Source organism: Coenobita brevimanus, chromosome 62, assembly GCF_032717465.1.
Source record: "Coenobita brevimanus isolate Jiangsu-jjx chromosome 62, ASM3271746v2, whole genome shotgun sequence".
Classification (NCBI taxonomy): Eukaryota; Metazoa; Arthropoda; class Malacostraca; order Decapoda; family Coenobitidae; genus Coenobita; species Coenobita brevimanus.
The window spans coordinates 40429905-40446635 of record NC_137015.1 but is presented as its reverse complement, the minus strand read 5'-3'; the positions used below and the strand labels follow the sequence as shown (position 1 = coordinate 40446635).

Sequence of the window (16731 nt, the reverse complement as noted above, 5' to 3'; positions counted from 1 at the left end):
GTGACCACATGTATGACAACCACATGGCAACTTGAGAGAGTCACAGTTCAGTGGCATATTTGTAAGTCCAGTAGTGGCCAGGTGGTGCATGTGGCATCACCCACTGTTTGTTGCCACCAGACTGCCACCCCTGTGACAGCCTGAGTGTGACAGCCACAATGCAGGCCAGAAAGAGGGGCTGGGAGCCAGGAGAGAGGAGGGGTGGTGGGGGAAGGGTGAGGTTACCTGGAGGGGCGCAGAAGTGGGGCACCCTCCTTGTGTGAGGCCTGGGAAGGGGCTGACGACCGCCCTCTGATGGCCGCCACTGATCGCTGCAGTGATGCCAGCATGGCAGACACCCCACCACTACCACCTTCCCTGGGGGTGTCCACAGTAGTGTGGGTGGGACTGGAGTGTGTGGGAGGGGGCGGTGAACAAACACTCTGTGAGCGGCGTGTGGCAAGGGCTCGAGTGGTTCTGATCGAGGGGGCGCGGGCAGCACGGGCGGTGTCATACGAGGCCAGCTGGTCATCACAGAGGGAGCGTTGGCGGGAAAGCCGCCGCCGCCGGTCGGTGGTGTACACCAGACGATCCAAAAGGAACTGTTCTGCTGGTGGCATCTTAGCCAACTGGTCCAGGAGCAGCGACAGACGGCGCTGTAGTGGACCGGCCCGACACAACTCACTGCTGCGTGTGACCAGCAACTGTGAACGACAACGGTACAGGGAACAGAACTGGTCCTCCAACAGCGGCCGGTCATCCAGGCTGTACATTCGGGCATATCGACGCAGCTTCTCACGTTCTCGACGCACCACCTGAAACAAAATAATTTTTTTTTCTTTCTTTCTTTTTTTTCAATAATCCAGCTGTGCCACCCAGGTTTTGTAAAATATACTGGCACAATTAAATGATGATGGTGATGATGATGATGATGATGAAATTTAATAAGGCTAGAAAATACTTCAGAATAAACAAATTTTAGTTGGTAGGGAAGTACTGTAAGTTTACAACATGGAAGTAACAAAAATAACTAACAGTATATGAGCATAATGAGACTGGAAATTCAAATTTTGCAAGGCAAACTAGGATACTTAATAATACTTGCCAAAATCTATGGATTAATATACAACATCCAGATATTTTCTGTCAGATTTACATTTTCTTTATAAAATATATGACTGCCCAACATTATGTATTAGTAGCAGAGTAAGCTTGGTCTGTCTGGCCATGCAGACCCATCAACCACAGGCAAGCAATTGCCCCAATATGGCTGTCCCATGCAGGGAACCAGTGTTCCCTTGCAGTGGACAATGCTCAACACAGCAAGACATGGGAAGAATGTGGAGGTCTGGTTCCCTAATGAATGCCACATTTCCAGCTCTCCACCCAGAGAATGTAGCCTCGACATTACCCCATTGTTGGTCATACGGTCAACACCCAGCATTGTAAATGTGGTTTCCTGGGTTACACGAAACCATTAAGCTTGTTGCACAAAAAATAGTCACCTAAAGAGGAAGTAGCAGTGCTACACTGTGAGTGACTGATGGTTGGCACCACCTACCACATTTATACCGTATATATAAATATAACAGCTTTTAGTACCACAACATGGATATACAAGTACATCTCATTTACTGTTGCTTTACCTTTGGGTACTTCAATGCTATGTTGCTGAACCAAATTTTGTGTTAATTTCAAGTTGTTTATATTTCATTACAAGGTTTTACTGAAGTCAGGAAAGTGCATTTGTTCTCAACTATGAGAACAAAGAATGTGCAGTTTGCCTGCAAATTTCCTTGGCATTAACTCTTGTGCTACTCCACATGCAGTTTAGTATCCTGTTCCAGTTAAAGCCACATGATTATTTCTACCCGAGAATAATTAATGAGTTACAAAAGTACCTACAGTATTTGCTAGTACAGATGCATTTAATTTCACATCGGTAAACACATTTTCTTATTTACCACAACAAAATCCTGTGCCTAAAATGGATTAAGTGCACACTGCCTAAATACAGTGTACTTTAATAAGTTATAACATCAGTTATTTACTGTGAATGCCATAACTGAGAAGACTGTTCTTTGTAGGCTTCAATAGTTCTGGCATTCAACCCCAGCTACCATCAACCATACAGTATCATAGTTCTTTACCTGGTCACTGTTCCCTTATTTGCAGTGCAGACTATTTCACATGGCTCACTGGCAGACTAAGACAATCCAGTAAAACCTCTTTAAGGCAGACTTATTGGGGGGGGGGGAAGAAAGGGTGTTGGTCAAAACAGGTTGTCCATCACACAATAAATGTACCACATGGTACCAGAATTTAGTGGTTCACCTGCATATATGAATTTCCTTTTCACATCTGAAAAGCTTATACAGCATGTTTATTCATTCAGCAACAAAAGACACAGCAACTACACCAACAGTGGTACCATGGTTGACGTCTTGCTTGGGGTTATGTTTACATCAGTGGAAATGTAAGTCTCATTTTATTTGTCCACCTTAACAGAAGTTGGTTTTAAATGGGTTTACTGGACCAAGTTTTCTGGTTCTATATTCATTCCACATGCCTTGTTTGTGATTAGCACCACATTTTATTCTAGTGTTAATTTTTGGCCAAGTAAAAGTGGACAGAGCATACCTTTGAACATTATTATCTGCTGGTTGCAACCACCATTCATACCAAACCATCATGAACTATACCTTTTCAAGCCTGACAAGGTCATTCTCCGTTAAAGGACCAAGGTTGTCTGTGGCCAGAGCCTCATGCAGTTCTGCCAGGGCCGAGTCCAGTCGGCCCTCAGCGATGTCCCTATCCACACGCCTGGCAAACCCTCGTTGGTCCTCAGCCAGCTGTCGTGCCAATAACTGAACCTCCCAATCCTGTGAGTTTAATTGTTCCTCTTCTTCCTCAGCCTCCCCTTCGTCTACCTCGTCATCATCTTCGTCATCATCAAACAAGCCATCAGGTAGTTCATCACTCTGGTCATCTTCTAGGTCACCCAGCTCCCCCACCTCTGCTTCGTACAGGACGCGCTCCTCATCCTCTGAGAATGAGCTGACCACGTCGTCATCTGTTGACGACCCTACCTCCAGCCTCACCTCTCCACCAGCCCTCTCCCCAGCCTTCACCAGTTCACCTCCACCCCGCCCTCCCTCCCCAGCCCTTAGTAGGTCCCCCCCAGTGCCAGGTCGAGGTCTAGGCTCTTCTAGTGAGCGTGCCAGGCGTGTGTGGTGGTGGGAGCGCTGGTCAAGGGACAGCTGGGGCCCCCATGTGGCTGGGCCTGCGCGACGACCACCGCTCTGCCAGCTCTCAGGTGAGCCCTCAGGAGACTGGTGGATGATTGACTCAATGGAGTTACACCGCTGCAACAACAACAATAACATCATTATCAGGTAGTACCTTCACTACCAGGATGTTTTTTTTACAGTATTCTTGCTACCAACAGCACTCACTTCACCTAAGGAGACACCTATCGAGGCAAGGAGTTTAGAAACAACCTCAATCAATGCCTTCGTTATGATGTCTTTTTATAGGCAATATTACTCATCATGACACCAAAAACATTTACTCAGCTTATATGGCATCCCTTGGAGAAAAAGGACGAACAGCTTCAGCCCAAGATGTCTGATGTAAGGGGAGTAATCTTGTCTGGTGGTAACCTGACTAAATTAATAAAGCTGTCATGGTACTGAAAAGGTTGATGTTAATAACTAGTAGGAGTCCAAGTCATATGAGTGTCCGTTACGGCTCAAGAGTTACAATAACTTGTAACTCTTTCACTGCTCACCACCATTTAAACTTTTTATTCTGGCAAACACCAGATGATTTCTTTATTAAGCAAAAGCATGGTGCAACCTAAAGGTTGACAAATTTATGACAAGCCTACATGACATGGTTCTGGCAATACTACGCTTTTCAATGGCTGGACTGTTTATGATCAGTGAAGTAGCCACCATTCTGCCAGAAAAGAATGAGACACAACTTCCTAAAAATAAACTAGTGGAATTATTCTGTAATTTTCTCTAAGGAATATCTCTCTTGAACTAAACAATTTTATTCAGTGTAGACTTTTTGAATGGGAGGGAGGAGTTATACAAAGATTTCAGTCTCTATTACTACAGAAGGTCTCTCTTAAGATTCAGTACATAAGAATGGCATGGAGGTAGCAAGAATAAACTAATAAAATGCATTACCTGAATCAAGGGATTAATATTCAAATAAATTTGCACAAAGGTGCATTCTATCAACTAGTAAATGCAGTGCAGTGTACCTTTACACTACACTAGTTATGTGCAGGTGATAAGTAAACCCAACTTGTACAACTGTGAGCCATGGTTTACGCCCACCCTCTACCCACATCCAATGCTGAAAGAAAGTTGTAGATGGGCTTCATATTTAACAAAAGATCTCTTGCTTATAGTTTAAAGCTTTTTTGGACTCCGCAAGTAACAGTGTCATCACAAATGGTTCCTTAAGTAGTGAAGCAAAACTTCAAATCACCACCATCTCACTGGACAACAAATCTTTGTTAACTGTGAAATGCTAGTAACACTTGCTACAACCTCTCCCCAACCTGGGGTAGAGGCAAGGCTAAGAAGAAACTATGGCTTACAAGTATTCATATACAGTATACTATACCAAAGGTTACTGGACCTATAGTGTAATGTTAACCACAAATTTTCAAATACAGTATACTGTATCTTAAAAACTTAAAGACAGGGTTTTTCTAGCAGGAAATCTGAAACCGAGCTTCCAAAGATAAAAAATGTTTGTAAAAAAAAATAATAATGTTTACGGCCAATCTTATTTTACCGTCACTTCGGAAATATGGATCTGAGGCCAGAATAGGCCAGAATGTTTATTTGTGGCAGACCTGACCTATGCCTCTGTGTGTATGTCCATATGTATCAAGCCTCTTTGACAGTTCTGATGGGAAAAAAAAAAAAAAAAAAAATCACTAGTCACTTCTTGAACTGGAGTCTCTGAATATATGGTATAAAAAAAAAAAAAAAAAAAAAAAAAAAAAAAAAAAAAAAAAGTACGGCCATCTTACCGCATGTATCATTCGGAAACACAGACAAAGCATTGTGACGTATTGGGCACCCTGTAATTGTAAGTACAAATACTGCCCTTGGTTATTATTATGACTCTAAATTGCATAAATTGTCATATACTGGATAGTATATCTTTTGAGTCAGTATGTTCATAGATTCATGTGCATCTGCAGAACTCACTCTTTTCACAACCAACAATCCCCAGGTGCACAGTATGTTTTTAGTTGACTGCACAAATGTGTCTGACCAAGTTCCCTAAAATCAGTGCACCAGGCATCTACGTTTCTAATTAATATGAGCACAATTATATACTTTTTAAATTAGCCGGTAACAGGAAACTATACACCATCAGTCTCCTTATTCCTCATACAGCCATGCACAGGAGCAAATTGTGCATTATTCATGCAGCATAAAACATCACATGCTGCATCAGATGAAAGTGTACATTTACAGTACTCGTGCTCTTCTGTACACCTGTAGACATTCACTTCTCTAAGTTAAGTGACAGTAACTTTCACTCATACTGGTAGATTCTGTAAACTCTAAGGCTACAGCCACACCAAACGCGACAAGCGGGGTGACTTGAGCGGGGAGGGATGAGGCGACACGATAAAACACACTAAATCCTATGTGGGTGGCCACACTGAATGAGCAGGGAGGTTTGTCGCCCTGCTCACCCTCCAAGCTCATTGCTATGCGATGCCGCATGTTCCAAAATTTTGCACGCTGCCTAGCGACATCCCCGCTCCCCAGGTATTTGCATCATCATTCAGTTGTGCTGGTACTGCGTGTTGAGTGTGGTTGGGTTCTGGTAATTATGTCTACTGAACACCTTATTGTAGCCGTGTACCACAGAAGTGTGGGGTCCAAATGATCCACTCCACAAAAATACTGGAGCATTGGAGAAACACTGGGAAGATGTCTGTGAATAACTGCATACAAACAGTAAATTATAATCAAACATTACTTTGTCATATGATTGCTTAAGGAATGTTTGCTCCACCACTGTTATAAAACCTATCAAAGACTATTAATGTCTAAAATTCATACTAGTATTTAGTGCTCTATTCTCTTTGTTACATTGTAGACTTAAAACTAATAAACAGATAAGTGTATACACTCTATGTTTATATGTATATATGTAATGAATATCGACAATTTTATTATTTATCAGTACATAAATCTATGAAATACAATTCAGTAGATAGTGAATTGCCCAGCACATATATCACTATAGGCATACTTCTGGCTATCTGTCACCCACGAGGTTGCTGCTTCCTATTTGGACATGCATCGCGTTGATGCTTACCTTGCCGCTCATCGCTCGATGCTACCTCCCCACTCGTCGTGTTCGGTGTGGCAGTAGCCTAAGACTACTAATTAAGGAATTTCTGTACAGACTTAATTATGTAACTATGTTATTAGGTTTCAATAACTTCCACTCATGGATTCTGTAATGCCAAGAAATACAATTACTTCATTCTAGGAATTCCTGCAGGTTCTCGGACATACAATCACTCGTTATTAAAAGGCAGGGATGTGCTAATACGTCCCATGAACTTCTCCAACAAATGATGCTGTAAACTGGACAAACTTAAATATAAGCATCAAAATTTAACAGGAAATTCTTATGCAACTAGCAGTGGTGTTAAAAGAAAACACATACATATATAAATAGTGCCTTATGGAAACTTACTGCACATTCCATTATATTAAAAAAAAAAAAAAAAAAAAAAAAAAAAAAAAAAAAAAAAAAAAAAAAGCTAATGTGTGAGTGTGCAAGTCACTATAGTGTTGACTCACAAACAGACTTCCAGTGCACTGTAATGCAGGCACTCTTAACACTTGACAACATACTTCACACAAACATCAGAGCAACCATTTAACCCTGGATACTGCAGACAACAACAGCAACAATGACAAAGTCCATATCAAACCCCTTCACTGAGATGGCTTTTTCAAAAGTTATTTTTGTCACTGCCAATTACCGGATACATCTGGCTTTGATATTATTTTTCTCTTTGTGAAAGGGTCAGAGAAAATCTCCATTAGCCCCTCCAAAATAATGAAGTCTTATATTTCATTTGTGCTGCCACCAGCTAAGGGCAGACTTTTTGCAGTGAAGGAATTAACCTGCCAACATTCGATACAGCCAGTAAGAAGCAATGCATGTTCACTTCAGTATGATGATGTCTCGTACTTTGTTCTTGCCACTACCTCATCATTTTTATTCTCTGGAGAGACATTAAGTATACTAGATGGCTTCAAAGTAAACTCCATTAACACTCTCACTACATGTGGTCACCCCTAAGCTGAGTTAGCTGATCCAGTAGTATTAATAACAGCAGATATGACATAACTGTGGAGAAACAGTTAAAAGTGCATCCACAATTAACAACACAGTACACTTTAACTGACAACACAAAAGACAATATTCAAATAAGCTTAGGAGGCTCCCTAGCACCCCTTTCTTAGAGTATTTGTTTACATCTGTTTGTGGCATGTTTGTGTTTTCTTGAATGATACTGAAACATATGAGTCTACATCAAACACTTATACAATATGAAAATACTAAATGAAGATAAAATATAAATGGTTAGGACGAAGTGCTAGAAAGTCTCCTTAGCTTATGTAAATACAGCCTGAAATGTCAAGCAATACATGACCCATTTGTCCTAAATGGTTAGAGACTGGCCTATTAAGGCAACTCAAGCTTAAAAATATTTAACCTCTTCAATACGGTGGCATATATCATAGTCTTGCTATGAGGCAACATTATCTAACTTTGGGGAAACCTCTCACAGATAATGGGGTTTGAAACCATCTCCATGCAGGCCCTCCATTACAAAAGATCCCCCTAAGTCTAAATATAATGTCCTGTAGTAGAAACAATAAAATATACATCAGATTAAACGGGTTTACCACTTCTTATCAACACCACCAGATGATGATGGCTGCAAGAGTATGTTCTCATCAGTTTATACTGACATACCAACTAGTATGAAAAGGCAACTGAGCTAACAGTTTCTCCTACATTTTTGTACTGTACAAGACAGTGTATGTTTCCAATTAAAACTCACTCAACTCTAATGTAACTCAACCAAACATAAAGTAACTCAAAATTCTGAAGTGATTTTTTATCCAGTAACCATCACCACAAACAATTTTGTGTGGGCCAAATCTGATCTCAAATAAGCCTAATTAATAATTAATACAGTATTCACATCTACTCAACTACACCTACTGAGACTGGTAACAGACTCTCCTACGAGTCACTGTCACTTCTGTTTTTAAAGGACCTGGTTTCATCTAACATATGACATGACATCCCATACTCTGACCTGATCTACCCTGCCTGCTAACCAAACACAAACTGTCCTGTGCTAATCTGACCTATCTCAAACCAGGCTGACCCACCTGTAGCTAACTAACCCACTCCAACTTGCCCTTATCTTCAACCCAAACACATTCTACCAGACCCAATCCCAACTGACCTAACTCACACAATATAACTTGATTCAAGCCAGAATGACCTCACCTGACCTACCCAACCCACCTTGCTCCTCCCTGCCCTGGCCTGGCCTGACCTACCATGAAGAGTGGTTCGTCCTCGTCGGATCCGCTGCTGCTGGTGGGGTCGGAGGAGGATGACCTGACCAGGGATGGGGCACGGACCACCAGCCCCCCGTTGACCTCACCTCCCCCGCTGCCCTCCCTGACCCCCGACACATCCCCGCCCTGGGTCAACACACACTTGGTCACATCAGGCTACACAAGGTCACATGGGATGAAGGTTTACAGTGGTCAAATGAGAAGATTTGTTAGAGGTCATGAGGGTGGGGGGGGGTCATAGGTGGGGACAGTAAGGGTTGTGTGAGGTCATGTTAGGGAATGAAGGAGTCATTTGGGGGTTATACATAATGGGTCAAACTATGGGTCTTTTTTTATATCTTATGCAGCAGTAATGATATTTCAAGGTCATACAGAGGGTGTCAGAGGGCCATTCTTTTCTAGCCTTGGTCATACATTCAACAGTTCCTTCACTAGGTCCATCAGTCTGCAAATCACCAACAGAAGGTGCCTCACTCTTATATGACACCACCTGGGTACTAATACTGCCATCTGCACTGTACATTAATAAACAAGGTCTATCCCAGGACTGGTGGAATGATATTTGTGGGAAAAGGAAATTCTGGTAGATCTAATGGGAAAAAAAAAAAAAAATGGTTCTCTGCCCCAGCCAATATTATTCACATGGACTTACAATCAGCAGTCCACTCTATCACCACCTAACTACCTAGCTTCCATGGACCACTCCCTCCCCCCAAGGGACTTATACAAAAGGGGTGTTACAGGTTATGTAAGGGGTGATAGAATCAGGTTTTGGGAATGGTTAAAGCTGTCTGTTTATTTATCTTGCCATATTAATAAAGATGAAGTCAGGGGTTTGATAGGAACCAGACTGGATTAACACAACCACATATCAGAATAGGTCTACCAGAAAGGAAATTAACAAAAACTTGAATAGGAAGTCAATTATATATATATATATATATATATATATATATATATATATATATATATATATATATATTTTATTAGTAAGTATTGATGTCTGACTTCCCTGATCTATTTGCTTTATATATATATATATATTATTAGTAGTAAGTATTGATGTCTGACTTCCCTGATCTATTTGCACACTATCTCCCTCCTCCCCTTTCTAGAGTTGGAACAGGTAACTGAAACCAGTTTCACTGGAATTAGGCTATCAAACTGAACCAGGCTAATATAAATGTACCTACTCCAACTGGACCAGAATGGATTCCAGAAGACTGATATGCCAGATCACCAGAACTGAGCCAGACCAAATTAATCCCAGCCCTTACTGTGGAAGGTTATGTTGGGGTGAGGCAGTTAGGGCAGTGTTGGAGGTTAGGGAGGTCAGGCTGGTTTGTCATAAGGGGTTATGGGGGTTAGGTTGGGCTGTGATGTGGAGTTATGGAGTTGTATGAGGTCAAAGAATAGACCAAGTAGTGAAGCTATAGTGAGTTTGTTTTTACATGATGGATCAGGGCCACTCTCACAACTTCCACAACAAGTTGTAGCGGCATGAAATTTAATGAACCTTACTTATGAGGTAGGAATGAAGCTCCTTAATTGGTTTCTAGTCAAATGACTCCCCAACCTGACTACACTTGACAATCAACTGAGCTGAAAGAGGTTTGGGATCTTCATCATGTTCAAACATATGCAGCATAGTTCTGGTGAAGGGTGGAGAGCATCAATGTGGGGGATGCGGTGAGGTCCAATGGAAAGGTTAAGAACGGGATGTGCCTCTTGGTAGCAAGTGAGTTTAGTGTCAGGCGGTGGGGCCTGACAGACAAGTGCAGAGTCATGGGAAGATGGGTTACCCAGTTTGTGTGCAGGAGAGGGAAAGATCATATAAGGAAAAGGAAAATGGGAACTCAAAACAGGCACCACTGATTGGACAACTCAGTGGCCATCTTGGATCCAAATGACCAGGGTCCAAAATGTGTAAAATGTCAAGCTGCCATACCACATACACAATTAAGTGAAACAACGATAAACACAATATAAATATTAAGAGAGACAACACAGAGACTAGCACAACACAAGGTACCAAAGTCTACACAACACTGGAGGGAGGACTATATATAGCGTAAAGCAAAATTCCTCCATGAAGTATGTATTTTTGTCATACACACACACACCTCAATACAAAACTGTTGTTAAAAAATAAAATATACTCTAATAAACATCAATCCGTAAATCTCAGGATATAACTTATCTATTTCATTCTCGCCAATACCAGATGGTTTTTATCATCAATGGGAAACCATCTGAGGTGTGAGAGTTTACCTGACTAAATACATCAAACTTATTCATCTTTTCAGCTGTGAAGCACCTGAGTTGGGGGAGTTTCATCTAAATAAACTGATCAGGGTGACTGTAGTTACATATATATTTTTTTTCTTTGACTCTGGACACATTTCCTAAAGTTCAGCTGTCCATGGGCATGCCAAGGCATACTGGATACATGCACTCACACATGCACTTGCTTGTGCACACACACACATATACACACACACACACACACACACACACACACACACACAACATCATCAGATAACTCTCTCTCTTTCTCTCACATAAAGTACACACACACAAAATTACTTCATCAGGTACCTCACTCACTCTTTGTCACCTACACAGATATCAACATCACCCACTACCTGTTGACATCCACTGTCTACACTGGGTAATGAAGAAATACCTGCCACAGAGGAATTGCTCATGGCAAGCAGGAATCCAATAACCCTTTCTTTATAATGATGTCTTTAACATTTCATTCATTCTTGCTACTTCCAAACAATGTACTTCTGATTAAATGGGAGTTTTCTGAACTGAAGAGTTATATATAGCCCTGATTAACATATTTAGTAAGTGACAATTCCCCCTTTGCTGCATAAACTTGTCTGTTTAGTAACCTTCAATCCAAAGATATATTTTTAGTGCTATCATTACCTCCAGGCAATTTCATTCAACTCACCCAGGACCTCATGTAGTGAAGGGGTAACTGAAGGTAATTTCTAACCAGTCCAGACTGAAAAGTCCCTCCTAAGATGAATATAAATGTCTAGCAATAATCAAAGCAAAAATACTGTATTGTTAAAAAAAAAAAAAAAAAAAAAAAACTTGTCCAGCACATCCTCACATACCTCACAAACACCTTCACCAGTGACAAAAGCAGAAAATTCTGTTCCATGACAGAAATATGAAATGGGCCCAGAAGGAGAGGGAATTCCTACTTATTACATCTGAATAGTTTATCTGACCTAATTCATCTGCCTATTAACTGTAACTAATATTCTGTACCTAACTCACCTACCTAACCAGGTTACTATACTTATTCCAACTACAGTGTTATATCTACACTCATTTTTAGTATGCCAACTTCACTGAAAATCATGCATGCTGGAATACGCTACGACACATTGCAAAATTTCTAAATTGCCAGTACAATAGTTTGTTCTATGGTAAAAGTTTCTCCTTGGTTTGTGTATCGAAATCATACTAAATCTGCTAGCCTATTCTACATTTTCTAAAGCCTAGTACTGTATCTTTTAATTTTTCACTTTATAATAACTTAATGTGCAATTTATCTCCTCATGCCAAGAATACAATAATAATACACTACCCTTTTACAGACTTTTCCATGATGCAATACGTATCAAATACTGTGGTAAAAGTTTTATGTTCATGCCAAAGTAGTCTTGAGTCATAAATTCAGCTTTACTCCAGAACATTCCTCCACAATATATGTGCGTAAATTAAAGCTAATTTCTTTTGTAATCATGCTTAAAATATGTAACAAGCCTACCTTCTTCCTACGCAGAAAAGTGCTTTGGCACTGCTTCTGATACTAGTTGACTTCTGCCACTATCAAATCACTGCCAACTATAACCCACTCATTATCAAGACAAATGTCATCCATCTCTATTTTTTGTTTTGACCTGTGACTGGCTGGATTATGAGAAAAAGAGAACAAAGAATAACAAACCACTTTACCTCACTCATTAATCAGGCAGCCGAAACACAGGACATGGTGCACTGACACCCCCTCCCCTCCTTTTATACAGAAGAAATCAAAGTCTTAACTGGAAACTGTGACAACCAATCCCTTGTTATCCCTGAGAGGTGTATGGGTCTGAGACTAGCCAAATATATTCCAGAATTTTAACGGGAGGTTGGCTGGTTTAAGCTCTTGGTGGCAATTACCAAAACTCCAGGCAACTGCATGGGAATAAAGTTGATGCTCACACAACACAAGAAAGGCACCCTGACTGGTGTCAGTGTCTAATGAATTACTGTGACTCAAAACCCATTAAACAAACAGATCTTTCCAAAGTACAGTAATTCAAACAAGGAGACCCAATACGAAGATTCATCATGCTGAGATACCAGGATACACTGGAAGCCATAGGGAGATGGAAAGACAGACAGCAGAAAACTGTTTCCAAGTTAATTAGGTAGCCAACAAAGCCTAAGAATACTAGTTACCTCTTGAGTCCAAAATTAAGATAATATTACAGTAATTCAGTTATCCAGATGCTCCGTATCCGGGTCATGCTCTGTAGCTTATATGGATGTTAGGCCTTAGCTCTATTAGGTCTGTATCCAGGTTTATTTGTCCGTACCTGGACATAAAAGTTTCAAGATTGGCGGCCAGCTGGCCTAAAAAAAAAAAAAAATAATAATAATAATAAAAAAATAAAAAAATAAAAAAGTCCACTGGGTGGTTCACCAGCATCTCTGTCCACGTGCAGGTAATAGACAATACCCCACATGTACAGCAAACAAGGCTGTCCAGCTCCCTACCGAATGGCCAAGGTCCCTCAACCCCCCCAATCATCAGTTACATACTGGCAGTGCGCATGTATTACAGATTGTAACCCACATGCTGAGAGAGAATGGTTGTCCAGCTTCCAACCGAATGGTCAAAGTCCACCAGCCGCCCGGATTAGTCGAAAACTCCTGGCCACACATGGCCATTCACCTCCTTACCGAATGATCAAAGTTCCATCGCCATGCGGATTACTTGGGCATTCCTTACGTCCACAATGTATGGGGACTCAGTGTTTCTGCCACGTTGCGACATTTGCCTGGCAGAACGAAAAGGACCCTTGCGATCATAGGTCAGTGTGCCACTTTTTGCTTGTTTGCTCATAGCCAAGCATGGGTAGAGACATGGCAACGCCATACACTTCCTAGCCATACTGCATCTAAGTTCCCGCCTTTGTCTCTCTGAGTGTGGACATGCTTGGCTGAGGTAAAACAATGGCAGATTCCACCGTTGCATTTGTGGTGATGCCCTACCATCTGCAGGTCTTAATCTTTCTCTGCAGTATTCTCATGTGTATGTTGATGGCCCCACCACCACCTGAGAAACGAAAGATGAGGGTTTTGATTTTGGAGAAGAAGCATGAGATATTGGGCAAGGTTGACACAGGCTGGCGAACTTCACGCATTCTGAGTGAATATGACTTGGCCCATTCAACCTTCTTTGATACCAAGAAATCACGGGATAAGCTGACTCAGTATGCACAGGACTACAATGATACCATTCGAAAATGCAACCAGAATGCGATATCCCAGCCCCCCCATGCCAGCATTAACCAGTCAATTTGGTTGGGTTCAATCAGCAATGGGGTGCCAGCGTGCTTGTATGTGTGACCGGTTTGAAGGCTGCAGCTGACAAGTTTGTATGCCTCACAACGTGCACGATTTCAAGGTAACCGAGGGTTGGCTCTTCCAGTTCAAACTTCGGCATGAACTTACTAATCACAAAGCACAAGGCAAAGGCTTTGGATGCAGCAGCGGAGGATGTTGAACCAGAAAGTGCAGCACCTGATCAAGAAGGAGGGCCTTGCTCTCAGTCATGTGTACAATGCTGATGAAACTGGCCTGTTCTACTGCTCAATGCCCACTAACAGACTGGCAGAAGTGATGGAGAAGACTGTGCCTGGTTGTAAGTTGTCCAAATAACGTGCCTCGGTGTTGTATTCTGTCAATGCTGACCGGATGGTCTGCCTCAAACCCATTATCATTAGACGTACAATACAGGCATGTTGTTTCCGTGGGCTAATGGAGGTCTGCCTGTTGTGTTGTACCATTCTGTGAAGGCCTGGTTTACCTCAAAGATCTTCAGAGATTGGTTCCACAGACACTTTGTCAAGGAGGTTATCTGTTATCAAGTGGAGGAACCTGATATCCCTTGCGACCAGGTGAAGGCTCTCCTGATCCTCAACAATGTCCCCACACATCTGTCACAGAAGGATTTGGTTCCTGATTACGGCCATATTAGGTGCATGTTTCTGCCACCTAATACGACTGCTCTCATTCAACCAATGGATCAAGATGTTATCATGGCAGCCAAGAGACTGTACCGTTGGAGGTTCCTCTATGAGGTGATGGTGGTGCTTGAGGACGAAGAAGGGGCTGACACACACGGGAAGCAAACCATTGATATATGTGGCGTTGCAACATCAAGTCTGCAATGTTCAACCAAGCCAATGCTTGGAAGGAAGTTTCCGTCAAAACCCTGGAATGTGGTTGGTCTTATCTCCTTCAGGGATGCAAGGCCTTGCCCGAATTCGAAGGCTTTGACATGGAAGTTCCACTTTCAGCTATGAAACGCGGGCGAGGATGTGGATGTCGACGACGTGAGGGATTGGTTGGACGACGACGTTGGCGATCCAGGTTACTAGACATTGTCTGATGAGGAGATCGCCGCTGCTGTCTCTGCGGGGCCAACAGTGACAAACTGACAAATGTATTATATATATATATATATATATATATATATATTATCCGTCCATCATCCAATCCCTGTCGCCCCATGAAGAGTGTAGGAGCCCAGGACTAGGGATGTTGGTCCTGACATTTGAGTGTGACCAGCCTCACTCATCCCTGAGTGGCATTGCATGAGAAATAAACCCCAACCACCCCTTGGATGTAAACTGGCACCAGCTCAATCTGATTGCAGCACCTTAATTACCCACTAATCCACCAGGCACCATAATTTGGTTATATGGTTACCACCCAGTATAGTAAATGGTTTCCTGGTGTATAGGAAACTATTTGGCTTGTCACTCAGTGTAGTCACCCATAGGCAGAAGGAAGAGGAAGAAATGAAGGAAAGAAAGACAGAAGAGGGAATGTAAAGTTACCGCAGGAAGTAGGAAGCGGGAAGAATAAGGAAAGAATGTCAGAAGAGGAAGGAAGGAAGAGAGGAAAGGACAGATATCCAAAGCAGCACTACACTGAGTGAGTGGATGGTGAGCACCCCCACCTACCACAATACATATAAAAAGAATATATATAATAAATAATTATGCAATACCATTAGAGGTGCTGGCCAGTTACCTTTTGAATGTAGCAGACTACAGTAGCATACTCTCAGTTCCCTACACCTCCCATGGGGTAATAGGTACAGTATTTGGCTGTTATTTCTGTTGCTCTTTTTATAAGTCACACTTAGACAAAATTACCAATGCTCCCTTTCATGATAGGTTTCCAACCACTTTGGAAATAATCATAAATCAGAGGGTAATTAATTCCTGTGGAAGTATCCAAGCACAGTCAAAACAAATAAATAATGATTGGGGACCTCTTCCCTTTCTGATAATGAATGTTGCCACAATCTTGCTTACAACTCTCTTGCCCTTCCTCTACCTAGTCTCTAAGGGTTATATTCTCATGGACTTAGGAGGCACCCTTGCACCTACTCACTGGTAATCTGCATATGGCAAGGACCCAGGAGAGGGTGTGGTAATGGTAGTGTAATAAGAAATCAGGACCCAGATGCAGGGACAGCCCGGTGAGCAAGCCAGGAGCTTACCAATTTACAGTATATATTCTTTGATAAAACATGATCTACAACCAGTAAGTCTGATCATCTTTTCTCAGACAAAGAACAGAAGATACTGCTGGGATTAACATTTTTTATAGGACTGGAGGGGTATTGTCAGTACAGCTTAACAGTACAGGGGTCAGTGCTGTCTCTCAGCACCAGCAACCTGCTTGTGGCACACTTATATTTCCATTTGGCTTTTATCAAAACTATGCCACCTTAAAAAAGTGTAAATACCATATATGTACATGAAAATAA

At 41.8% G+C, this 16731-nt stretch overlaps 1 protein-coding gene across 1 annotated transcript in view; it reads right to left on the bottom strand.

Annotated features, from left to right (window-relative positions):
* Positions 1-221: 221 nt before the first annotated feature.
* The window catches only part of LOC145404049 (uncharacterized), a 191575-nt gene continuing 175065 nt past the window's right edge, over positions 222-16731 (bottom strand). Inside the window, exons 23-26 of the mRNA XM_080275654.1 lie at positions 8628-8774; positions 3167-3344; positions 2682-3082; positions 222-794 (exon numbers count right to left, since the gene is read on the bottom strand). Of these exons, the coding sequence (XP_080131780.1) occupies positions 222-794; positions 2682-3082; positions 3167-3344; positions 8628-8774 (1299 nt within the window). The remainder of the gene's footprint in view (positions 795-2681; positions 3083-3166; positions 3345-8627; positions 8775-16731) is intronic.